Source organism: Pipistrellus hanaki, assembly GCF_964339955.1.
Source record: "Pipistrellus hanaki genome assembly, chromosome: 2".
NCBI classification, from domain to species: Eukaryota; Metazoa; Chordata; class Mammalia; order Chiroptera; family Vespertilionidae; genus Pipistrellus; species Pipistrellus hanaki.
The window spans coordinates 147,147,530-147,173,277 of NC_140504.1; the positions used below are offsets into that span (position 1 = coordinate 147,147,530).

A 25,748-nucleotide genomic window follows, 5' to 3' on the forward strand; every position below is an offset into this window, starting at 1 on the left:
ACAGGTTTGATTTTTTTTTTTAACCTTAACATGACATTCTGCATTCCTTTTTTCCTTCCAACCAACTGGAGCCTGGCCGTGGCAGTGACCTAGCTTTCATCGCACAGACGTTAACCATGTCCCATGGCAGTGGCTCTCAAAGTGTGCTCTTCAGACCTCTGGGGATTGCCGAGACCCTTACAGGGATGCTATAGGTCAGAACTGTTTTCATGTTAACAGTAAGAAATTATGTGTCCTTTTCCCTGTCATTCTCTCAGAAATGTAGAGTGGTGTTTTCCATGGTTACATGAAATGTGCTATCACAGGAGCTGGAATGCAGAAGCAGATGGAAGAATCCAGCTCTCTTCAATTAACCCAGAAGTTAAAGAGATTTGCAAAAATGTAAAGCAGTGCCTCTCTTCTCACTAATTTTTTGTTTTGGAAAATATGGTTGCTTTTCATTAAAATATGTTATTTATATTCATCTGTATGGATTTTTTTGTTATTTTAAGATGATTATCAAATATTTTTAAATTTTTGTTTTAATTTTTTATATGGTAAATATCAATGTAAATGAAAGCTTTTTTAGATCCTTAATAACTTTTAAACGTGTAAAGGGGTCCATGACCAACATATTTGAGAGACACCACTCTCAGGACAATGACTTGGGAAGAACCTGCAGCATCTCTGAACGAATGTGAGGCCTGAAGCTGCCCAGCTCTCACTCACATAGAGGAGAAGTCAGTTTCTGTGTTATGCCACTGATTCATTATATATATTTTAGAGGCCTGGTGCACAAAATTTGTGCACGAAGAGGGGGGGGTTGCCTCAGTCCAGCTTGTACCCTCTATAATCCGGGACCCCTTGGGGGATGTCCGACTGCCGGTTTCAGTCCGATCCCAGGGATTGGGCCAAAACCAGTAGTCAAACATCCCTCTCACAATTCTGGACCACTGGCTCCTAACTGCTCACCTGCCTACCTGCCTGGTCACCCCTAAGTTTCCTCCTGCCAGCCTGATCACCCTTAACCATCTCTGCCTGCCAGCTTGATAGCCCTGTCTCCCCCTCCCTCCACCAGCCTGGTCACCCCCAACTGTCCCCCTCTGCTGGCCTTGTTGCCCCCAACTACCCCTCTGCTGGCCTGGTTTCCCCTCACTGCTCCTCTCTGCTGGCCTGGTCACCCTTCACTGCCTTCCTCTGCTGGCCTGGTTGCCCCATGCAGCCTGCTGTTCAGTCATTTTGTCTAACCTCATTGCCAGCTTGGTTGCCCCAGACAGCCTGCTGTTCAGTTGTACTGTGAGGGCATTGTCACCAATTTGCATATTACTCTTTTATTAGTATAGACTTTTTATAGCATCTTGTATTTACTCTGAAAAATAGAGACAATAATCATTTAAGTGGGACACTATCTAAAACTGAAATATGTGGCATTGGTTTCTTGGGCAGTAAAAGCACAGATATTTTAGGCTGGAAAGTTAATGGCTCTTGTTATGTCATTGCAAAATATTTGGTACAACTTTGGATTGATGCTCCTATGGAGCCCATAGGTAAAGAAGAAATGGCTAGAAAGAGCTAGAATGTTGGTACGCATTGACTGTGCTATTGCATTTGACAACATATTATAATAGGTAACCCAAGGGGGAAAAAATGACCAATTTGCAAGCAGATGAAGAGAAAAAAAAGTTTGAAAAGCAAACTGCTTGTATACCTCCAAACAGAAGACAAGGCTATTATTGTTCCAAAGACTCTCACTAACTACCCCCTTGCACTTAAAGAAAAACAAAACAAAACAAAACAAAACAAAACACCCAACCCTAAACCAAAACCCAAACTGTGGATATTGTTTTCCTATCCAAGCCTGTTATTTTATATGGTCTCCAGGTATCTGTCATCAAAATGAAAAAATAAAGTAAAGTGATTTAACACTATATCCAGGAAAGAACTCTGAGTGTAGTTAAAGGCAATGGAACTAACTGGAGACAAAAAGAGAAGTCTACCATATTTTTGAGGAAATGGTTTTACTGAAGTCACCAAAAGCTTGCATTTTTTTCCCCAAACTTAAAATAGCTCTCATGAGTGTAGTCAGCAACATGCCACTTTGATGTGGCTATGCAGGGCAATAGACAACAGGAAATACTTCTGGAAGGGCAGGGGTGCGGGTGGGGGCTCAGAAGGGACTAGACAAAGAGTTATTCCGTGACAGCAGAAGCAGGAGTTGGCTAGCCCGGGAAGTCAGTGTATTGCCAGGGCAAAAACCCTCTGCAATCCCTACCTCACAGAATTTGTTATTTGCTATGGTTCAGGGACTACTGTACATTCAAATAGGAACCTTCGTCTCTCTTCTCCTGGTCTCGTTTTTCTGCTGTTGACTAATGGCAGGGAGGGAATACCAGTTGATGGTTAGTGCATAGGTGGCTGAGTATGAGGAGCTAACCCGGGACCTAACAGAGAGAACTGCACATCTAGTAGAGATTCTTGAACTAGAGAATGGGACTCTGAGTTGTTTTCCTTGGGGATTGAGTGAGTACATTCTTTGTGTGGGAAGAAGGAAGCAAGCAGACAGTTGGATGGCTTGGGGGGGGGGGCGGGGGGGAGGGTATGGGCAAACTGGTAGAAACTGCTACAAAGTTCTCTTGTCCTTTTGTTAAGCCCAGATTTCGTGATCCCCAAGGACCACCAGGGAGCCGAGTCCGATGCAATAAACAAAAGAGCCTCTTCCATGCTAGCATGGGCTCTGTCCCACTCACGCCGGCAGCATGGCGGAAGAGAGCAAATGCTAAGCCCTGGGGTTTTACTCCGGTGGTGATGTCACTGCTTTGACTGACCCTGATTGGGCTGGGTCCAGTTAATGGAGGATAACTCCGCCCTGCCCCACAGTGGAGTCAGGAGTTTTATCCTCACCCTGCCCCACCCTCTCACTTCCATAGTAATAGAACTAGCCAGACACCCGGCTTCCCGACTGGACTACATTTCCCAGCCTGCCTTGCAATTAATGACTGAATTCTCAATAACACCATGAAGTGATGGATGCCACTTCCAGGTCTGGGACTTCAGACCTTCACACTCTTCTCCCCCCACCCCCCCTTTCATGCCAGCAGGACCCCACATGATGGCAACTCTGCTTTGACCATATGGATGGTGGCAGTGTCCTAGAGAATGGCAGAACAACTTTGGAAGGGACCATGATCCTGAAATTATTTCAAGGAGAAAAGCTACCCAGCTGATGTGGACAGTTCACATTGATGCTATTACCCCCCAAAAAGTATACTTCTTTGTCTTATAAGCCACTCAAGGGTTAGTTCTTTTTGTTACACTGGTCTGAGCTTCACTAGTATATGGCTGGCATCAGAAATCCCTCTCTTCTTATCCTGGACCTGTGAGGAAGTCTTGGGGGAAATTTTCGTATAGGTATGTATATGCCCACATGTGCACTAAAAAGAGCTGGCTAAAACAAACAAACAAACAAACAAACAAACAAACAAACAAAAAACCTTGAGGAGTCGTGCATAATGAAAACAATATTTAGTCTTTGCTTCAAATTACTGGCACAGAGCTTCTAAGACGCTTGAAATTGTCTGATAGGAATGTCTTTTGTTGTTCATAATGACCTTCTGACCACATCTGCTTCTAAGCTAATGAGGTGACCCAGGGTGGGACCCCTAAATCACATCAGAACCGGGCTGATTGCTATAAAGACCAGACCTGAGATTAGAAGGTGGGACTTTCAGCCTCACTCCCTGACCTCCAGGGAGGGAAATGGGTCAAAGATAGAGTTCCAAGGCCTCTTCAGTAATGAAATTTGGGAGCTTTTGGGTTGATGAACACATTGAAGGGCTGGAGCGTGGTGTGCCCAGAGAGGGCATGGGAGTCCCACACTCCCAGTCTCATACCTTGCCCTTCACAAGGCTTCCATTTGACTGACTTGCATCCTTTCTAATAAACTGGTAAATATGTGTTCTCCTGAGTTCCATGAGTTGTTCTAACAAAGAATTGAACCTGATGAGGGTGTTATGGGAATCCCTGAATTTATAGCTGGTTGGGCCCTGGGACTTGGGAATGAAGTGTGTGTGTGTGTGTGTGTGTGTGTGTGTGTGTGTGTGTGTGTATGTGTGTGTGTACGGGAGGGGGACGGGGGGGAAGTCTGGCGGGACTGAGCCCTTTACCTGTGGGGTCTGTGCTAACTCTGAATAGTGTCAAGGTTGAATTCAATTGTTGGACACATGGTTGATGCTGGTGGATTGGAGAACTGGTGTGGGATATCCCCGCACACTTGGTGTCAGAAATGGTACCAGAAAAAAAAAAAAAAAAAAAGACACCCAGGGAGCTTACAGTATACATGGGTTGTGGAGCAGACAGGGCTGACTCTAACACATTGCTTTACATAAACACTTCAGCTTTGCCTCTGCACCCTCTGAACTCCCGTAGTCAGTAATTGAGGCATCAGCCTCAGGGATCGCTGCCCTGCCCACAGCGGCCAAGAAACTCCAGGCTGCTATGATGCCAACCTAAGAAGATGAAAAATGAGTCTCTTCCAAACTCAGCATGTAGTTGAGAACAGCACATACATGTGACTGCACATTCTAGAGAGATACCTGCTAAGTGATGTCCCCAAACCAGCATTGCGACCCTCGACCCATCTCCCATGCCCAGGGATTGATGTCCAGAGAGAGTTTGTGTTTTTTGCCCCTTTTCTCCTACCTGCCCCACTATAAGCCACATGAGGAAGAATTACAGGATCTGAGATGTCACTTTAGGTTTCTGAGGCTGAGCCAGGCCCAACCTGAGGGTAGCAGAGATATAATAAATTAAATGAGAAATTAAAGTTTTGATTTAGATTGAACAAGGCTTTTTAAAATTAATTTTTTATTGAGATATAATTGTGTACTAGACTTTTTTAATACTTGCAAATGAGACTATCTGCTCATATTTTTAAAGTGATCAGAAAAGCTATTGGATCTCCCTTAGTTATTATCCAGGGGAAGAGAGAGAGACATGATATAGGATGTTTAAAAGGCAATAGAGAGAATCAAATAGATTTTTTATGCCTGTGCTTGCCAAGTGCATCTCATTCAATACATAGGACGGGGACCAGGTTTGGGTGGGAATGCCTGCCAGCCTGGCGCTCATGCTTCCCCAGTAGCCAAGAATCCTATGGAATGGCTGCCAGAGCATTTTCATTAGCCAATCCAGGTGGCAGCAACAGCAAAAACAGCAAAACGTTGCTTTTCCTAGTATTCTCTCGTCAAGGCCAGAGCAATTAGAACCAAGCCTTTAAATGGAGTGAGGGCAGAGGCTGTGGCCTGACTGTGGAAGGAGGAAGCAGAGGAGGGAGAAAGACGCTGCCACACAAAGGTGTCCTGACACAGTGAAAGGGAAGATTCAGAGAAAGGCTTAGGAAGCTCTCTTCTGGCCTCAGACTGCCTGCTTGCCAGGCTTCCTCCAGGAGAGACACAAACTTCCATCTTATTTGACCTAATCCTCTGATGTAATATCTGTAATATATTAAACACTTCTTTAAAGAAGTAAAAAACAAAACGAAACAAAAACAAGAACCAGGTCTGTAGAAATACGGACAAAGGAGAAAGCAGGTTATTCACACAAGAAATACAAATGGCCACTACGTATATGAACATATACTTAACCTAAGTAGTAACTCAAGAAATGTAAATGTGAAAAATGAAATACCATTTCTTATGGCAAAAATTTTAAACATGAATTTTATCTGGTTGAAAAGAATGTGAATTATACCTGGGATAAACAGATTTTCTCATTCAATGTTGATGAGACTACACCTGGGAAGACTTTTTGCCAGACAGTCTAGAAATAGCTATGAATGTTAAAAATGCATTTGTATGAATATGTGCACATGTGCATGCATGGGTGTGTGTGCGTGTAACATACAGGAAAAGGCCTGAAATATATATAAACAACAAACATAATAGTGTTTTTGTTTTGTTTTTTTAAAATACATTTTTATTGATTTCAGAAAGAGAGATTGAAACATCAATAATGAGAGAGAATCATTGATTGGCTGCCTCCTGCATGTCCCCTACTGGGGATCATGCCCTTGACCAGAAATGAACCAGAGACCCTTCAGTCTGCAGGCTGATGCTCTATCTACTGAGCCAAACTGACTAGGGCTTAATAGTGTTTTTATTAAGAAAGGAGGGTGAGTGGAATGGAAGGAAAGTATTAATGAACTTTCACTTTTTATGCCAGGACTTAAAATTTTTATAGCCAATAATATTTTTGTAATTCAAATTTTTAAATAAAAAAAATCAGTTACTAGCTTTTCAAAGATTAAGTAGATATTCAAAATGTTTTCATTGATTTATTTCCCTATAAAATAGATGTACTGGGTGCAGAACAGGCAAAGTCTACTCAAATTTGAGTAACTTTGGCAACCTGAACCCTCCTTTGTACTGGTAGTTTAGTATTTCACAACCCCAGAAAGAGGGCTTCCTTAATTGGTAACAATGCGAATACAGGTGATGTTGTACATCCCTGGGCAGTAACAAGTAAGACTTGTTTTTACTAATAAAAAATAAAAAATACAATCCTAGAGAAAGATTTTGAAATAAAGGCTTCAGAGATTAGAATTTTCAATAAAAAATTAAATCTGCTATTAATTTTTGTCTTTTCTTTTTGGCAGAGACTGTCCTTGGTTTTTAAGCTCGCGTGCCAAGGAAATGACCTTCTGCCACCTCATACTGATGTACTTGCGTGTTTTCAGACCAGAATTCATTCCCAACAACAGCAAGTCTTCCAAGAAGTCTTTTTTTTTTTTTTTTTTTTTTTTTTTTTAATCTCTAAGTTTTAAGTAAAAAGTAGGTCATTGAAAATATAAGAAGATATTCTTACTTGGTCCTCAAAAGACAGCGCCTGGGCAACATCTCTTGGGAATCCATCAATAACAATGCCTTCTTCATCGGGAATTTGCATCAATCTCTGTTTTATCTCTGTAATTGTGGTTTCCTTTTATAAAGGAAAAAGTATGAAAAACCGCAATTAAGTTAAGTATACTCATAACTGGTATAAAAAGTACAGAAGTGTTAAAAAAGAAAAAGCAAATTATACAGTCGTACCTGTGGGGCCAATTCTCCAGTTGTAATTATTTTGGCAATGAGACTCCATTTCCTGTTGCTGCTGGCACTGTGGATCTTCTTTCTTAACAATTCTCCCACTGAAATGTATTGGAATCCATAACGTTCTGCGATTTTCAAACTTTGAGTACCCTTCCCACTTCCTGGACCACCTACAGTTTAAAACAGGTTAAATCATGACCCTCTGACACAATAAGAAACTCCCTTTTGTACAATGATTGCCTTCATCTTCAGATGCAGCTTCTAGACCAACAGTAAGGACCAGGGCAAGTACGTGTTCCACCAGTGACATCTTAATCCCATTCCTGAATGCAGAGCGAGTGAAGATTAACCAGGGAAAGGGTAGAACTGTCCTGATCAACTGCATTAAATGAGAGACAGTTTTTCCTTTATCTATTTAACTAAATAACCAATTAAAATTTTTTTTGAACAATGCAGGTTAAAGATACCCTCACTATTATTCTATGCAGTTTTTTCCTCATAAACATAGAAAAATCTGTGGCATACAAAGGACAATGACTGAAATAACAGACTTGTGTTTCATGTCAATAAAGAGTTGATGTGTAATAAGATGAACTAAAACAATTATTTTTGAACCAAAGGTATACTAATTTAAATTATATATATATATTTCAGAGAGGAATGGAAAGGGAGAAATAGAAACATCAATGATGAGAGAGAATCACTGATAGGCTGCCACCTGCACACCCCTTACTGGGGATCAAGCCCACATCTTGGGCATGTGCTTTTGACCAGAATCAAACTCGGGACCTTTCAGTCTGCAGGCCGACACTATCCACTGAGCCAAACCAGCTAGGGCCACACTAATTTTTTAAATTAGAATTTTAATTGAATTTACTGGGGTAACATTGGTTAATAAAATTATATAGGTTTTAAGTGTACAATTCTATAATACATCATCTGTATATTGTATTGCATGTTCACCAACCAAAGTCAAGTCTTTTCCCACCATTATTTATTCCACCTTTAGTCTCTTCTACCTCCCCCTATTCTCCTTTACCTCTCATAATCACTTTTCTGTTGTCTATGTCTATGAGTTTGTTTTTATTTTTATTTTTGCTTAATCCTTTTTTACCAGGTCCCCAATAATATTGACCGAACTTATTTAAATCTTTTCCTGAACTTTTTCTGCTCATGCATGTCCTTTCCCTATCTCCTTTAAGTTCAAGTTTTATGCAGCAAATATGCACAGTGAATGAAATAGATTCTCAAGGTAGAATAATTTTACAGAACTCATGATAACTTTGATTTTGAAATATGTTAGTGTGAAATAATCAACATTTGCAATATAACATAATACTAATGCTTGATAGTTGCCATTTAATTTTAAAAGCATAAGTACTAAAATAATTATGAATATATGGCTCAAATTTTACTTCCAAATCATATTAGATTATTTTAATTAATTTATATTTCTAAACAAACTAGATGATTTGGAATCTAAAGTCTGAATAAATTTCAAAATACAGCATGGTAACTAGCCTAGTCTGATTTATTTGTTAACAATTATAAAAATGAAATGTTTTCAAATACCTAAGCATAAATTATTGACTGTAGACAAAATATCTTTAAAGTCAATGTCTAATAACTAATAAAATGCTTTGGTAATGTTCATTAAAATATAATTATAATTTATTAAGCAATATTGAAAATAAAAATTCAATAGGAAAGTGAGTTGATGTTCTCTCTACTAATTCAATATATTAAGTTTTGGACGGAAGAAGTCACTTATATATAGTTATTTAGTAAATATTTTTATTCTTGTTATAAATAATCCTATATAATAAAAGCCTAATATGCTAAGTGTCCAGTCAGCAGTTCAACCAATAAAAGTATAATATGCTAATGATATGCTAAGGCTGCTCGAGCACTTGTTATGGCTTGTACTGATCACCACGGGGATGATGCTCCAACTGGTAGATTACCTTGCTGCCGGGATCTGGCCAATCAGGACTGAGCAAGATAGGCCAGACTCGCTTTAGAGCCTTCTTATGGTCCCTATCCGGCCCCGATTGTGCACCAGTGGGGTCCCTCAGCCTGGCCTGCACCATCTCACAATCCAGGACCCCTTGGGAGATGTGGGAGAACTGGTTTCGTCCCCATCCCACAGGCCAGGCTGTGGGACCCCACAGGTGCATGAATTTGTGCCTTGGGCTTCTATTGTATTATAAGTGAAAAAAAAAAAAAAAAGACAAGTGTTTTGTTTTGACAGAAGAGTTCTAAGTGGGTAGACTTAGGGCTTATTTTCTCATTAAAAAATTTAATGTGCAGAAGTCTAAGATCAACTAATATAACGATTATCACCTCTGAACCCCAATCCCAAATAATGTACCCAATAATATCTGGCTTTCACCTTTTTATTGGTTTATTAAACTTAATATAGATGATATATTTAATATATGATAATATAGAAATTTGTTTACATTTTTATCATTCTTTAAGAACCTCTAAATAGTATTTGATTAGATTTAACATTATGAAATATTATCAGATTAAATTAATTACTTTGCAAATCAAACGATAATTTGGGTTCTAAATAGCTGCTTTTAGCCTATTAACCTATGGGCAAATCATGGATTGGCTTGAAGGGAAAAAATTATGAACACTACATCTAAATTTCAAATTGATTTGATCCCTGAAGAATAAAAGTTATCTTTCATAAACCATATTTTCATACTTAATCTTACAAACCATCAAACATATAGAATGTAAATTCCACTGAATTTAAAAAAATTAAACATACTAAGAAATTTATAGCTCCTTCACAGAAAAAAATTGTTTTTTGTCAACTAATGGAGGCAATAACAGACAACACAATTGATTAATACAATTGACAGAGAATAGCATTAATTTATTGGAATAATTTGATTATACAAACTTCTTAAAATTGCCCCAATTTTCTTAGATAACCAAAGGTTTGACTTTTCCTTTCTTTTTTTATCTCAACTCTAAAAATTATTTATAATAATTGGTTTTGTATCATTCTTGTAATACAGAAAATTTACAATTCATCATGCAAATCTAAAACCAAAATCACACCCTTGGAAAGCAAGTTGATTTTACTAAGAAACAAAGGAATTGTGAAGTGGAGGATCTATATCTCCTCCAAAGATCTTAGTTTACTGAAACATTTTAATCATTTTTATATAAAGTTCACAATCACAAAACATTCACCTTTGTGAACAATTTGCTATTTCACTTTTTTCATAGTCAATCAAGACTCTTTGCTTATCCTGTTAAAAACCACTAATATTTATTAACAGGAACAAGAAGACCAAAATTTGAATAATATGTAATTATAAAATGATAAAATAATTTCCAATTATTCTTCATCTATAGCACTTTTAACAATGTATTTATTTGTCTTATAGTTAAGAACCTCAAAATTTTAAGCACACACATACAAATTACATTTTCAAGAATAGATAGAAATTTATAAGAGTAACTATCAAACACTATAAGAATATTTTGACTTTCGGAAAGTTGATTTCTATATTTTCTTCCTATTATATTATTATAAACAATTCAGGGTTAGATAGGTTTGCAATTTCATTTTCACTACACTTAGAGATATACAAATGTCACTCCTAGTCTGGTGAACTTAAATTCGTGTTATAGCTTGGTGTGTTTATTTTCATGCTTTTTCCCTAGTTGCCATCATTATTATATCTTCTAGGAGCAGTTCCTTGCATGAAGGATGTATTTATACATTTTGCCTTCAGTTAACAGTTACTGACGAAAATAGCTTTGAACATTTCACATTAGATTTTTTGCTGTCAGTAATCTCTGTGAGAGCTGAGTCAAACTGAAAAACAATACAATGTCTATATATGTTTCATGTTCACAGGTATCTTCATAATTTTTATATGTTTTGAGGGAGCTAGAATTTGCAAGAGTGGTAAAAAAAAGTACTTAAAACATTTTCAGTACCTATTCCTGGTGAAATGGCATCAGAATGATGTTTCCATATTCAACATAAGATTCATAGTGGGAAACAAATTGAGAGGTAAACATAACATAGTACTATCAATTGATGCAGAAAAAGCATTTGATAAAATCCAACATACTTTCTTGATACAATCCCTCAGCAAAATGGAAATAAAGGGATCACACGGCAACATAATAAAAGCCTTATATGACAAACCTACAGCCAACATCATACTCAATGGGCAAAAATTAAAACCATTTCCTCTAAGAACAGGAACAAGACAGGGATGTTCACTTTCACCACTCCTGTTTGACATAGTACTAGAAGTGCTAGCCATAGCAATTAGACAAGAAGAAATAAAAGATATCCAAATTGGAAAAGAAGAAGCAAAACTGTCATTATTTGCAGATGGCATAGAAAACCCTAAAGACTCCATCAAAAAATTATTAGACTTAATAAGTGAATTTTGCAATGTAGCAGGATACAAAATTAACACTCAGAAGTCTATGGCATTTTTATACACTAATAATGAACTTACAGAAAGAGAGATTAAAAAAACAATGCCATTTATCATTGCACACACACAAAAAAAATTAAGATACGTAGGAATAAACTTAACTAAGGAGTAAAAGATCCACACTTGGAAAACTACAGGACAATGAAAAAAGAGATAGAGGAAGACATAAACAAATGGAAGGACATACTGTGTTCATGGATTGGTAGAATCAACATCATTAAAATGACCATACTACCCAAAGCAATCTATAGATTCAATGCACTCCTCATTAAAATACCAATGGCATAATTCACAGACCTAGAACGAACTCTTCAAAAATTTATCTGGAATAAACAAAAACCCAAATAGCTGCAGCAATCCTGAGAAAGAAGAACAAAGTAGGTGGGGTCTCAATACCAGATATCAAGCTATATTTCAAAGCCACTGTTCTCAGAACTGCCTAGTACTGGTACAAGAACAGACATATAGACCAATGGAATAGAATAGAGAACCCAGAAATTGACCCAAACCATTATGCTCAATTAATATTTGACAAAGGAAGCAAGTACATACAGTGGAGTCAAGACAGTCTCTTCAATAAATGATGTTGGGAAAATTGGACAATACATGCAAAAAAAAATATGAAACTAGATTACCAATTTACACAAAAATAAACTCAAAATGGATAAAGGACTTAAACTTAAGATGAGAAACCATAAAAATCTTAGAGGAATCCACAGGCAGCAAAATCTCAGACATATGCTGAAGCAATATCTTCACCAATACAGCTCCTAGGGCAATAGAAACTAAAAAGAAAATGAACAAATGGAACAACATCAAAATAAAAAGCTTCTGTACAGAAAAATAAACCATCAACAAAACAACAAGAAAGCCACTGCAAGGGAAAACATATTTGCCAATGTTATATCCGATAAGGATTTAATCTCCAACATTTATAGGGAACTCATACAACTTAACAAGGGGAAGAAAAAAAATCCAATAAAAAAAATGGGCAACAGACCCAAATAGATACTTTTCAAAAGAGGATAAACAGAAGACCAAGAGACATATGAAAACATGCTCAAAGTCACTAATCATTTGAGAGATCCAAATCAAAATGACGATGAGGTACCATCTCACACCTGTCAGAATGGCTATCATCAACAAATAAGAAATGACAAATGCTTGTGAGGATGTGGAGAAAAAGGAACCCTCATTCACTGCTGGTGGGAATGCAGACTGGTACAGCCATTGTGAAGAACAGTATGGAGTTTCCACAAAAAATTAAAAATGAAACTCTCATTTGACCCAGTGATCCCACTTCTAGGAATGTATCCCAAGAAACTAAAAACACCAATCAGAAAGGATATATACACACCTATGTTCATAACAGTACAATTCAGCATAGTTAAGATTTGGAAACAACCTAAGTGCCCATCAGCAGATGAGTGGATTAAAAAAGTGTGGTACATCTACACAATGGAATACTATGCTGCTATAAAAAGGAACTCCTACCATTTGCAACAGCATGGATGGTACTGGAGAGCATTATGCTTTGCGAAATAAGTCAGTCAGAGAAAGATAAATATCACGTGATCTCACTTATTTGTGGAATATAATGAACAACATAAACTGATGAACAAAAATAGATCCAGAGACAGAGAAGCATTGATCAGACTGTCAAACCTCAGGGGGAAGGCAGAGGAGTGACGGGGGAGAGATCAACCAAAGTATTTGTATGTATGCATATAAGCATGACCAATGGACACAATCACTAGTGGGGTCAGGGCATGAAGGGAGATAAGGACACATATGTAATACCTTAATCAATAAAGAAAAAAAAATTAAAGATTCATAGTGGGAATTTAATAAATTAACTCATCACTATTATTTGGATTAATTCTTAGATGTTATATGCTTTTACAACACTACTCTTTTAGATATGCTTGTCTAATAACATTGAAATTTACATTTTATTATAATTGCTAAAGATGATTTACTTATACAAGTCTTTTCCAACATATTATTATCCTTAAAGGGAAAAACCCATTGTGTTTAGAAAACGTCTAAGAAATTCAGTTATCTATGTTAACAATTAAATAGTCAAAACCACAGGACAAAAAAATTTAAAGGGATTAGTCCTTCTTTCATTATAGAGAATTTCTATGACACTGTAATGGATTCTATAAAAGTGAAACAGCATTAGATTATATGATTATAACAATTTCTGTTGTATTGAAAATTATGCTAAAATATTTCCATCTATTGTCTCTTGAGCTTTTATTTCTATTGTTTGCCATTTTTCATCTGACTAATTTTTTTCAAGTGTGGTACATAATTGACTTAATTTTTTGAAACGCAAAAAAATACACAGTTAGTAATAGTATGAGAATTTTGCTTTCTGTCATCATACCTATGACAAGAATGATTTTTGGCCGAGGTCTAGTAGGATCAAAAACCTCATATTCTTCAATTAACTCTGCAGTCTCAGAGAGGTCTGTATCACTTTCTATGGAGAATTGATGGATTGGAGGGAGCCGATCATACCGCCGATAAGGAAAGTTTGAATTTTCAGGCATTACTGCAAAAGAGTAAGACAACTTTGAAACGGAAAAAAAAAAAGCATAATGAAACATTCCCCCCCCCCCCACTTAATTAGTAAACAACATTTAAAAACTAAGTGAGTTTGGTTGTTGATTTTTTCCAACTTGAGGAAGACCCCATCTCCTAAGTGTTCAGGAAACTTTTTCTTAAAGGGTCAAAGTCATTAATTTGGGCTTAGAGGAACATACAGTCTCAGACTCAACTTGGTCACAGAAGCAGGAATGCAGTCATAGACAATATACAGGATGGGGCAAACATAGCTTTACAGTTGTTATTATGGAAAATAATACATAATAAATAACACAAGAATAAACTGTATTTTGCATAAACCTACTTTTGCTCCACCCTGGATAAACAAATAGATGTGCTTGTGTTCCAATAAAATTTTATTTATAAAAACAGGCGGTGAGCCAGAGTTGGTCCATGGGTCATGGTTTGCCAACCCCTGCACGGATGGAACCTTCTTAAGTGTTGCCTACTCTTGCTTGGTCATTTATACACATCCTGGTCTCTGCAAATGGTTCTCCCTAGAACTGTGTAGCGCAGCATTTTTCAACCGCTGTTCCGATGTTGCCTGGTGTGCCGTAGGTGCAGACAAGACAAGAATTTTATAATTTTTCACTATTTTGTTTACTTAATATTTCATAATAAAGTAATTATAAAATACTTTCTTTGTGTTTATTTGATTCCTATTCAAGAGAATTACTTTATATATAGTCAATATAGGCACAGAGTTAAATTTTTTAACATTTTCTAATGGTGGTGTGCCTCGTGATTTTTTCCATGAAACAAGTGTGCCTTTGCCCAAAAAAGGTTGAAAAACACTGGTGTAGCGCACACCATCACAACATTCACAACCATATATATAGCTGCTATGTCAATGCTTATACATAATATATTTCATTTTTTAAATAAATATATACATATTCACTATAATCGAGGCACTCCAGTGTAGTTTAGTGGAATGGCTTGGTGGTAAAATGCATACAAACTTAGGGTACTGTTACAAGACAGGTAAAAGGGTAGCAAACAATTTCTATGTTTAGAATATCTTTCAACACCATTGGATTTTACTTTCCCAATATTGATTACTTTAACCTCCTTGATTTATAAATGTAACTATGAAGATTTACATTTACACCTACAATGGCAGGAGTTCAATGAGTGGGTAGATCCATTTGGGTTAGAGTAGTAGGAAAGGACTTGCAAAAGAGGCACGACCTGAACCTTGAAATATAAGTACAGGTGATGAAATGTGAACCTGTATCTCAGTTGGTGGGAAAAACACACAAAGATTTAGAGTCAGAATTACAAATGAAATATTCAAAAGGACCAAAGGACGGAGCTGGCAAGCCCAGATCAGGCAGGTGGTGATGACCAGTGGTGGGTATATAATGAATTTATGGCTCCTTCCTTCCTCACCCCATGCATGTGTCAGTATTCCAGGAGGCACAGAGAAGCCCTAACTAATCAAAGGACACCTGCACACAGAGGACAGGAGGCCACCTGGCCTTCCCCGAGGGGATCACTGCATTTCATTGTGGCATAATGCTCACAGCTCCTTCCAGGTTGATCAGGTAGAAACTTCCATTCTCTCCGAAACCGGTTTGGCTCAGTGGTAGAGTGTTTGTCTGCGGACTGAAAGGTCCCAGGTTCGATTCTGATCAAGGGCATGTACATTGGTTGCGGGCACATCCCCGGTATGGGGTGTGCAAGAGGCAGCTGGTCGATGTTTCTCTCTCATCGACGTTTCTAGCTTTCTATCCCTCTCTCCTCCTCTCTGTAAAAATCAATAAAATATATATTAAAAAAGAAAGAAATTTCCATTCTCTGTTCAAACGATAAATGAAGTTATTGACTACTGTCCCACTGGATGTAATTTAGTTCCACAAAAGGCAGGGAGTAAGATGACAGTGGATATTCTTTAGGAAATTCTGGGAAAGGCTCCATTAGGGAAGGCACTGACAACAGTATTCTGTTCTGTCTTGAAATTGAATTACGTCACCCAACACAGGTGGGTAATATAAACTAGGCATTATTCTTGATTACTTTCTTCTCTCACTTTTCATGTCTATTCCCAGAGACTAGCTCCAAAGTATTTCCCAAATCCATCTCCACTACCACAGCTCTTCTCCAAGCCATCATCATTTATCTAAACCAGCGGTTGGCAAACTCATTAGTCAACAGAGTGGCAAACCGCGGCTTGCAAGCCGCAGTTTGCCAACCATGGACATAAACCACTATCATAGACTCTCGAAGGTCTGCCTCCTTCCACACTGTCCTCACAATTCATTGCCTACATGTTCTCCTTCTGTTGGTCCCATGGCTGACTGATTTTTGCCATTCACATACCAGCTTAAGCTGACTTTTTAATCTAGGATAGCCACCCAGTTAACTCCAAGGACATCACTCCAATAAGGATCTGCATAGTCTACCACCTCACATCTGAGAGGCCTCTTACTCATTCATTGTTTGTTTTCTCTTATTAGAATGTTAAGTTTCAGGACAGGGGCACCTTGTCTACCTGGAGCTCAGTATCTCTGGGATCTAGAACTGTGCTTAGCACAATCAGTGTCCAATAAATATTTGTTGAATCATTAACAAAGGGAACAGCTTTGTTGACATAGACAGTTAACCATGGAGAAAAGCCCAAAGATGGACAGGTAGAGTGTGCGTACAGTGTGGAGGACTTTGAATATCAGAGTAAAGGTGTTTAGCTTTAATTTGGTAGAAAGCCAGTGGAGGTTTTGTGTATTTTTTTGGGGGGGAGGGGAGCGGGGGGCGTTATAAAAATGACATGATGAAATATGAAAATTTTTAAGGAAAATTAATCTGGTGGTGGTTAGAATGGATTTGAGTAGGGAGAGACTAGGAGCAGAAATAGTAGCAGCTCAGAGGCTGTTAAAGTAATCCACAGGTGAGAAATAAGGGATCAGGTTAGCAGGATAGTAGGGGAAAGGGAAATGAATGTCTGGACATGAAGGACATGGTTAGAATTGCGATAAGAGAAATGAAAAGAAGTGACAGTTCAAAAACAATTGCCAGGTTTCAAGTCTGAAAGGATAAGGAATGCATTGCATTTCATATAATATATTTCTGTCCTTTCTTCTCTGTCCTGGGAATACTGAACTTCTCTCATTCCTGCCTCTATTATAGCCTCTTCTCTAGGTCAGCAACTTCTATTCTTTCTCTGTTCCCTGGTGTACTTCACCCATCCATCCTTCTCTAACACCTACATGGCTTACTGTCTCTGAGGATCAGCATGTCACTTCTTTCAGGAAGTGTATCCTGAACCCCGGCCTAGATTAGATCCATCCTCCTGTTAAGATGGTTAGTTCTAGAGCATTTGACATTTCCTATTGCGCCCACTGTGCTTCTAAGTATATTTTTAATGCTTGACTTCCTTGCTAGACTGTAAGCTCCATGGGGGAAGGTGCCATGTTTGTTCTTTCTTGGTGTCTACATGCTCAGTCCTAAGAGTCTGACACATAATACTCAATAAATGGTTATTTTATTGCTCAACTTGACTCACTGACTTCATGAAAATAGAAAAAGGAGAAGGGAGTGTTGGCTTTGAAGCAAATATGTATGTTTGTATGTTTGATTTTGGATATGTTGAGCACAAGACGACAATGTGATAGTTCAGAAGAGAAACTCTATGTACATTTGGAACTATGGGACCAGAACTCTTATTCACAGGTTATTATTTGTTCAATTGTATACATATAGCAGAAAAAAGCACATGCTTAGCTCACATTTACTAAGTAATATGCTTTAAAGAACTATTAGCCAATAATTTATCCTTGTTTTATTTTTAAGTCATATTTCTACTTAGGGAAATAATTTGCTTAAATGATTAAATGTTTTATGTCATAGAATAATTTTGCATGGTAATTACATATTAGCATAGTTATGTCATTATTTTACCAAGAATGTAAGAATAACTTTTTGTTCCTAGAAATAATCATAATGCTTTAAATTACTGTAACATTAGTAATTTTCTTGAATTGAAAACCCATTCTATAAATTATAGCTAAAACCTACAAAGCACAAATGGGTAAAGCATTTCATCAAATAAAATTTTATTATTCTAAGACAAATCCTTGTCTGTTTTGCAGCATACATTCTAGAAAAAGGACAGTATGGTACAACATTCTTGTCACTATCGTACATGGATACGCTCTATTTGATGATTAATTTTTAAAAAGAGGGACATCTGTTATACTTTCAACAATAACAATAACTTTTTTTAAAATTTTATTTTTTATAGTGATAGCACTGATGGTATTAAAAAACAATGTCAGGTGGTTGTTGTTTTTTTCCTCAACACAATAAGAAGACTAAACAATGACTCATTTTTCTCATTCCTTCTGAAACAGAAATCAGGCATTTGTCTTTGTGCTAAACTTAATCTTTCCAATTCCTAAAATGTTAATAATTAGTTTCTAACCTTAAAAAAAAGTATCTGAGTAGGAATTCTGGGACAGGTACGGAGGCTAAAATAGACAAGCAATTTTAATTCTAATGAAAGTTAAACCTACATTTTCCATTCCCGTTTTAGCTTCTTCTGCCAGATCAGGAGTTACAAACTGATCATCTGTGGGCCCAAAAGGAGTCTTATAGAAATGTTTTGTGTAGCTTGACATTTTTTCAAAATTTGTTCTTGCTGTTAGACTAGGGGTGGGGAATGTCCGGCCCGAGGCCTACGAAATCATTTGGTCCAGCCCTGCAAGGCAACTGCAGGTGAGACTCAAAATTCAATAAATCAAGAAGCTTTTTTCATAGCAACATAAATTTATATTAAGCGGATGATGTTATAAATATCCAAAGGGCCCTTGGCAGAAAAAAGGTTTTCCACCCCTGCTCTCTAGTTCTGCCCTCTAGTTTGACCACAAACTATTGCTATTACACGCTGGCCTGTCTGGCTTCTATGTATAATCAAGCCAAGTAACGGTATAAAATAGAAACAGATTTCATGTGTTGTAAAGCTGTCACTTTATATACCTAGTCTGAGAGCAGCCTTTCAACTAAGAGAATATCATATCCTCTTAGAATTAAATTTAAAAGAGTAAAATTTTCTCAGACTAAATCCAGTACTACCTGAGGTTTGTTAGTGTTTTAAGGAGGAGAAAGCAGTTATCCAAATTAGTCTCACTTGATTTAACTAGCGCCTGGGGCATGTATTTAACATTGAGCCAGATTCTAACAACATGACACCCTGGGAAGTAAATTAGCCATTTTGGGAATGTTTACTAGTATAAACTCTTCAGACCCATGAAAATATCATTTTGTTCCCCGAAGCAGTCATTTACTGTGTGGTGTGCTGCAGCGGTAACTGGCTGAAGGTGCTCTCCAATCCCAAATCCCCCAGTGACGACTCCTGCGTGGGCAGGGAAGGATTCTTCTCCTCTCTGGAGATGTTTCTGACCCAAGGTTTCTGCTTTCCCTCTCTGCTTGTATTTCTTAAAAATTAACACATTTGACTTTTTCCCACACTGCTTTCAGATAAAACCCAAGTCGGTCATGACTAAGTAAGACAAATTAAGATTTATTTCCCCTTGTACATATTGCAAATAGATTGATGTTTATTTCAAATTCTGTCTATTTAGCTGAAACTTTTCATTGGTACAATTTTCGAGAATGGTTTGAATTTGGGAGATATGATGATCTGGGCTACTGGGAAAGAATTAATTTAGTTTCCCCTGACTGGAACTGATTCCATTTTGCATGTATTATACTATTTTACATCTCAATTTCATACAGAGTCTGAAAGGCTGGTTGGCTGATGCTGAACCACTAATTTTTTAAAAATATATTTTTATTGATTTTTTACAGAGAGAAAGGGAGAGGGATAGGGAGTTAGAAACATCGATCAGTTGCCTCCTGCACACCCCCCACTGGGGATGTGCCCGCAACCAAGGTACATGCCCTTGACCGGAATCGAACCTGGGACCCTTGAGTCTGAAGGCCGACACTCTATCCACTGAGCCAAATCGGGTTAGGGCTGAACCACTGATTTTGATAAGCAACTATTTCAGCAAGTTATTAGAATACCATGAATCTCCTCTAGCAAATTAGCTTTACACTATTCCTAAAATTGTTAAACATGTTCATGTCTTCTACTTCTTTCATAGCACCCAAATGTCTAATGTAATGTATTGCATTCAGTAGCTGCTTAATAAATCCTGTTGAATTAATAAGTATAAACCTTACATGCATTTATGCAGATGCATTTATGCAGATGCATTCACATGAACTCTGAATTTGAAAACATATTAATAAATCAAATCTCTTCCAAGCTAGTAAAAGCTATCATTTTTGTCTGTCATGTCATTTATTTGGAAAAGTCTTATTTGCAATTTTAAGAACATTTCATAGTCTGCTAATGCAATTCATTTCACAAGGTAGTGACATCAGTAATATAAAACTTCACTTATAGTTAAGTGCTGGACAATGGCATGTGATTTTGTTTGTCTTATCACAGAGGTGATTAGAATTAGTAGCAGAGGGAGATGAATCATACTCCATGGTCAAATATCCTTCCAAGGGTTTGGAAACCTGAGAAATTAAATCATTGCCTACAGTTTATATGGGCACTGCCAGAAATACAGACTATTGCTCTGCATATACATTACCAGATCTTAGGAAGGATCTCCGTGACTGTCCTCCGTTGAGCGGAGGTAAAGTCTTCTTTTCCTGGCTGACAAATGTATCCCATTTCACCTTCTCACAGCCGCCTAGTTCCTTTACTTTCTGTAAACAGCTTTCCAAGTACTCTACTGGGTCTTCAGGCTTAGAACACATCAATCCATTCAAAAGGCTCTGAAATGCAATAAAATGTTTTAAAATCGCCTTGGTTAAAATAGGGCAGGCCCCATCTGTAAATTCCTGGTTGTTTCTGTTCTTTGCATTTTTTAATAAATAAGAGTTGAAGTTATTATCTGGTTAAGACAGTTCCTTAAATTCTTGACCAGTTAGTTTTCAGCTGAGCATTCTGTGCTTTTTAAATGATGAAGGCAACTATCTAGTTTAAAATGGATCAGCAGTTCTATTGAAGTCTCCAAGCTGCAGTTTCTTACTGTGTAAAATGGCAGTAATAATACCTCAGAGGTTTTTTTTAAAGGACTAAAAACTTAATATTTGTAAAATTCGTAGTAAGTGCCTGGCACACAGTAAGGGCTCAATAAATGTTGTTGGTAGTTTTAGTTAATATTATTGTCATTATGTGATAATGACCCCTGAGCCCTCAGGCTGGTTTATGGAACTCTTCTCCTATGTTCCGGAGGCACACAGAAAAAGAAAACTTACCTGTCATTTATACTGAAATCATCAATGTACTCATTTAAGCTATAAACCTTTCAACAACACAGTGTTGGTCTTGCTTATTTTTCAATCTCCTGCCCCCACCACTTTCTCTGACACACAGTAGGTGCGTATTGAACAGTTTTCTAATTAGGAAAAACACTTCATTGAAAACATGAAGTCTGAGACTAAAAAAATGTTATTTGTTATATAATAAGTCACTATAATATACAGAGGTTACAGAGGGGGCATGGGGAGCATGATCCTGTGTTGCTTTTTTCTGTTCCTGGTGTCTGATGTGTCACATGTACTAATTTCTAAAAATGCCGCCAATTTGGAAATGTTGACTCCTAGGAACTGGACTGCTGTGAAAAATATTTTCCATTAGAGTATTTCGTGGAAAAAATCATTGGGGATTATTATCACCAATGTACATTATTGATGCCTAAAACATCCACTCTTTAAAAGGCTGAAATCTTTCCTAAGTACAGTATTCTATTTTCAAATTATTCTGGTGCAATTTGCTCAAAATGGTAGGCAATTCTTACTAGGTATGTTTTTCTCTGAAATCTTAAATAGTGTGGCTGAAATATTCAGTAAAAAAAGCTTGATTGCAGACAGAGGGGGAAAAACTAACTTGGCATCCACATCCAGCTTTTGTCTCAAAATCTGTGACAGACAGACACACACACACACACACACACACACACACACACACACTGTGTTTAACTTTCTCATGGCCCATGTTAATTTGATTAACTGTGGCAATGGTTACTCTGTGTCCCTGCAGGCATTATACAGCATTATTATCATCACTTTATAGAACAGGAAATCATGGATCAGAGTGGTTAATGAGTTGATCAAGGTTTCCCATCTAGAAATGCCTAGGCCCAGGATTCCAACTCAATATTTCTGATTAAAAAGCCCATATAGTGCTCTCTCTACATCTTGCAAAAATATGATGTAGGATGAAGAGAAATGCCAGATTATCTATACCCCATGCATAATCCAAATATAATATGAATTCAAGATTTGGTCTTTTATTTTTTTTTTTTATCCTTATTATGGCCTAAAATGGATAAACTTACTCAATGAAGGTTTTTGTTTGTTTGTTTGTTTGTTTTTACTTGAAAATATACATTTCCAGCCTCTTTAAACAAAACCGATTCCTTTATGGGTATTGCTTTTAGAAGAGGGGAGGGAATGAGTTCTACTCATTTATGGATAATTTAAATCCTTTCTTTTAGTAGCCAGCCACCATCACAGATCAGATCTAAGATAATCAGCAAACATTATTATTCCATCTCTTTGAGTTCACTCTTTGACAGATACCTAATTGTTAAACTTTGTTACCTAGAAACTCTGTGTACCTAGGTTGTGGTTTTGAAACAAAAAATCCATTTTGGAAACTTGAAGCATTGGTATTGCTGTCTACACTCATCACATGGAGAAGTGCAATGTTTTACTTCTCTCACTGCTGAGCCCAACACAGATCCTTCTCACTGGAAGGCCTTTGGAGGACACCAGCAGTCTTCTTCCATTGCCCAGGACTGCATCTAAGTACACTGTACTACCGCATTTCTCCTGAGTTACTTCCTTTTCTGGGTGTGCATTATCTTATTTTTATTTATTTATTTATTTATTTATATTCTTATTTATTAATTTATTAATTTTTATTTTTTACATATATGTTCCTATTCCCCCATTACCCCCACCCCCCTGGGTGTGTGCATTATCTTAAAATGTCCAATTCATATGCAGAAAAGACAAGGAAAGAAAAGCATAGCAGCTAAACAACCAAACCACCACCCCCCCAAACACACACACACACACACACACACACAAAAAAAAAAAAAAAAAAAAAAAACCTCCACAAAAATAAAACAACAACAACAACAAAAACCCTGCCATTACTTATTTGCAGATACAGTGTAAATTTTCAGGAACAACCTGTCAAAATTCTCTGTGGTTACTTTCCACCAAGGAGGAAAAACAGTACCCACATTTATTTATAAGAAAAAGATGTCTTATTAACCAGCATTTTGCAAACAGGTAGCTCTCCCGCAGTTATTCTGTTAGAAGTGTAGGAATGAAATTGATCTCAGTTGCAGTATTTATGACAAAAACCTTCAACTCTTCATCTCTGTATTTACTTTTTGAAAATTAAAAAAAGAAAAAAGAAAAAAGAAAAGCTCTTGGCAGGAAGCCTACATTTCCCCAAGACCTGTCCTTACACAGCACCTCCTGATGATTTCAAACACAACTAACACACTTGCTAGACTTGGGGCTTCACATGCCAGCCTTGTGCTGGTGGTTTACCTGAAAATCTTGGCTTCAGATGAATCTAAAAACGGTGGCTTACAGAGGTGAACAAAAAATATGAAGATCTGTAATGATGGTGACCAATTTTAAAGATTATTTGAAAAAATAGAGACAAAATTCTTCTCCCACGTGGTCTTTTAAAATTTATTTTGACAGAAGAAACCCCTCCAAACAGGAAAAAAGGGCATCTCAAGACCATTAATTTACTCTATCAGTCTATAGTCATCATCTTAAAGAAATAGGAGCGGGGGTGGCGGGTAAGGTATGCAGTGAACAGATTTCTCCTTTCAGGGTTCTCTCTATGAAGCTTGGCTCGAATCCATTCTTTTTTTTCTCTTTTTTTTTCTTTTTAACCTAAACAAGTATTTTAAGATTCAACTATGGAAAGAAGGAAGCAACAGGATCCGTGACGGAGACTGTGGGTTAGAACTAACCAAGGTTCCTTTAGTTCCTCAAGCCTCCTCTTCCACATTCTCCAAGCGCCCCCACTGCCCGGGCCCAGATGCAGGTGCTGCTGTGCTGCGGTGCGAAGACCGAGCAACAGGAGACACGCCCGCCTCCCCTTCCCTCTACACCGCACTCTCTAGGTGAGGGCTGGCCAAAGCTGCTGCAGCGAGGCAGGCGACAACCCCATCCTCCCCCCGTCACCCCAAGGCGACAGAGAAACGTGCCCAGGAGTTCATTCACCAAAAGCGCAGAGCAGCGCCGGCGGCCTGCCACCCCGGAGGTAGCGCCGCACTGGATGGGTTTGGATTTGTTTCTGCATTTTCATCCCTCTCCTCCGAGCTGCCCCGGCGCGGGCTGCCTCTGTCCACACGTGGCCTTCACCGCGGGGACCCCGATCCTGGGCGCGCGGAGGGGTTAGGGCTCTAGACCCCCCCCTCCCTCCCTCAGTTTTCAGACCCAGCTCGCTCTGGGGCGCCAACGCGCCCACCTGGCCTGACCCTCGCGCCTGAGCCCCCCGGGCGCCCACTCCCGGAGGACGGAAACTTGCCCTGGGAATTGCGGGCTTCTGAGCCCAGCCCTGCGGACAAGGACCCCGGCGATCCCCGGGGAAGGCGGCTCCCTCCGGGGCGAGCGGGCAGGGGGGCGAGTGAGTCCCTCCAGGAAGCCGCGCCCCGTCCCACGTTCCCTGCCCCGCGTCCGCAAGGTGGGACGGGGCTCGGCTTCCTCACCCCGAACCCCCTCCCCAATGCCCTTCCCGGCCTCCCCACCCTGCGCCCCTCTGCCATCCCGAGCCCCCTACCTCGAAAAGGAGCGGGATCTCCCTGCGGGCCAGGTACTCCTTGGCGTCGGCGGTGTTCATGGCTGTGCCCCGCGCGCCTCGGGAGCCGGCGGGGAAGCTCCGGGATGCGGCGGAGACCCGGGCTGGGGCGGGAGGGTCCGCGCCGGGCACCGGGCAGCCCCCGATCTCCCGCGCAAACACGCGCTCCGCGCTGCCCTCTCAGCCCCGGGCCCCCGCGCCTTTCCCCAGGGCTGGTGGTCTCCGCGCTCCCGCCACCTCCGCCTCGGCTCGGGCGCCCGCACCCAGGCTGCGGGCTGGGAGCAGCGGCTTCGCGGGTTCCCAGGCAGCGCGGCTGCCAGGGGAGGGCGGAGGGAGCGGAGGAGGGAGGAGGGAGGACGGAGAAGCGGACGCCAGGCTGCAGACTGCCCGCCCGCCTCCCGGGCTCCGCGCGCCGCTCGGCCCCTCCCCAGCCCGGTCCGCCTCTGCGGCCACTCAGGTTGCGGGGGGAGGGGGTGGGATGGGTTGGGGGTGTGGGGGGGGCTGTTTGTGTGTGGAGGGGGGGAGGTTGGGGGGAGGGGGGAGGGGGGGCGGGCGCTGGGGGGCTACCGGTCACACCCCTCCCGGTCGCCCGGGGTACCCAGCAACCTGGGACCAGGTGGCCAAAGGAACGGAGGGGGGCGGGGGGGAGGGGAAGCTCTAGGAACCTGGGACCTTTTCACTTCTCCACTCCCACCCCCGACACCGTTACTCACGCGTCCCTAAGGAACT

At 39.4% G+C, this 25,748-nt stretch overlaps 1 protein-coding gene across 3 annotated transcripts in view; it reads right to left on the bottom strand.

The window, feature by feature from the left end:
- The window catches only part of AK5 (adenylate kinase 5), a 195,627-nt gene extending 170,176 nt beyond the window's left edge, over positions 1-25,451 (bottom strand). The window contains exons 1-5 of one of the 3 annotated variants that reach the window (XM_084872176.1): positions 25,002-25,451; positions 20,767-20,953; positions 13,941-14,108; positions 7,065-7,234; positions 6,841-6,954 (exon numbers count right to left, since the gene is read on the bottom strand). In XM_084872176.1, the coding sequence (XP_084728302.1) occupies positions 6,841-6,954; positions 7,065-7,234; positions 13,941-14,108; positions 20,767-20,953; positions 25,002-25,061 (699 nt within the window). In that variant the 5' untranslated portion in view covers positions 25,062-25,451. The remainder of the gene's footprint in view (positions 1-6,840; positions 6,955-7,064; positions 7,235-13,940; positions 14,109-20,766; positions 20,954-25,001) is intronic. The other 2 variants (XM_084872175.1, XM_084872174.1) reach the window with 2 other exon arrangements.
- Between the last annotated feature and the right edge of the window lie 297 nt (positions 25,452-25,748).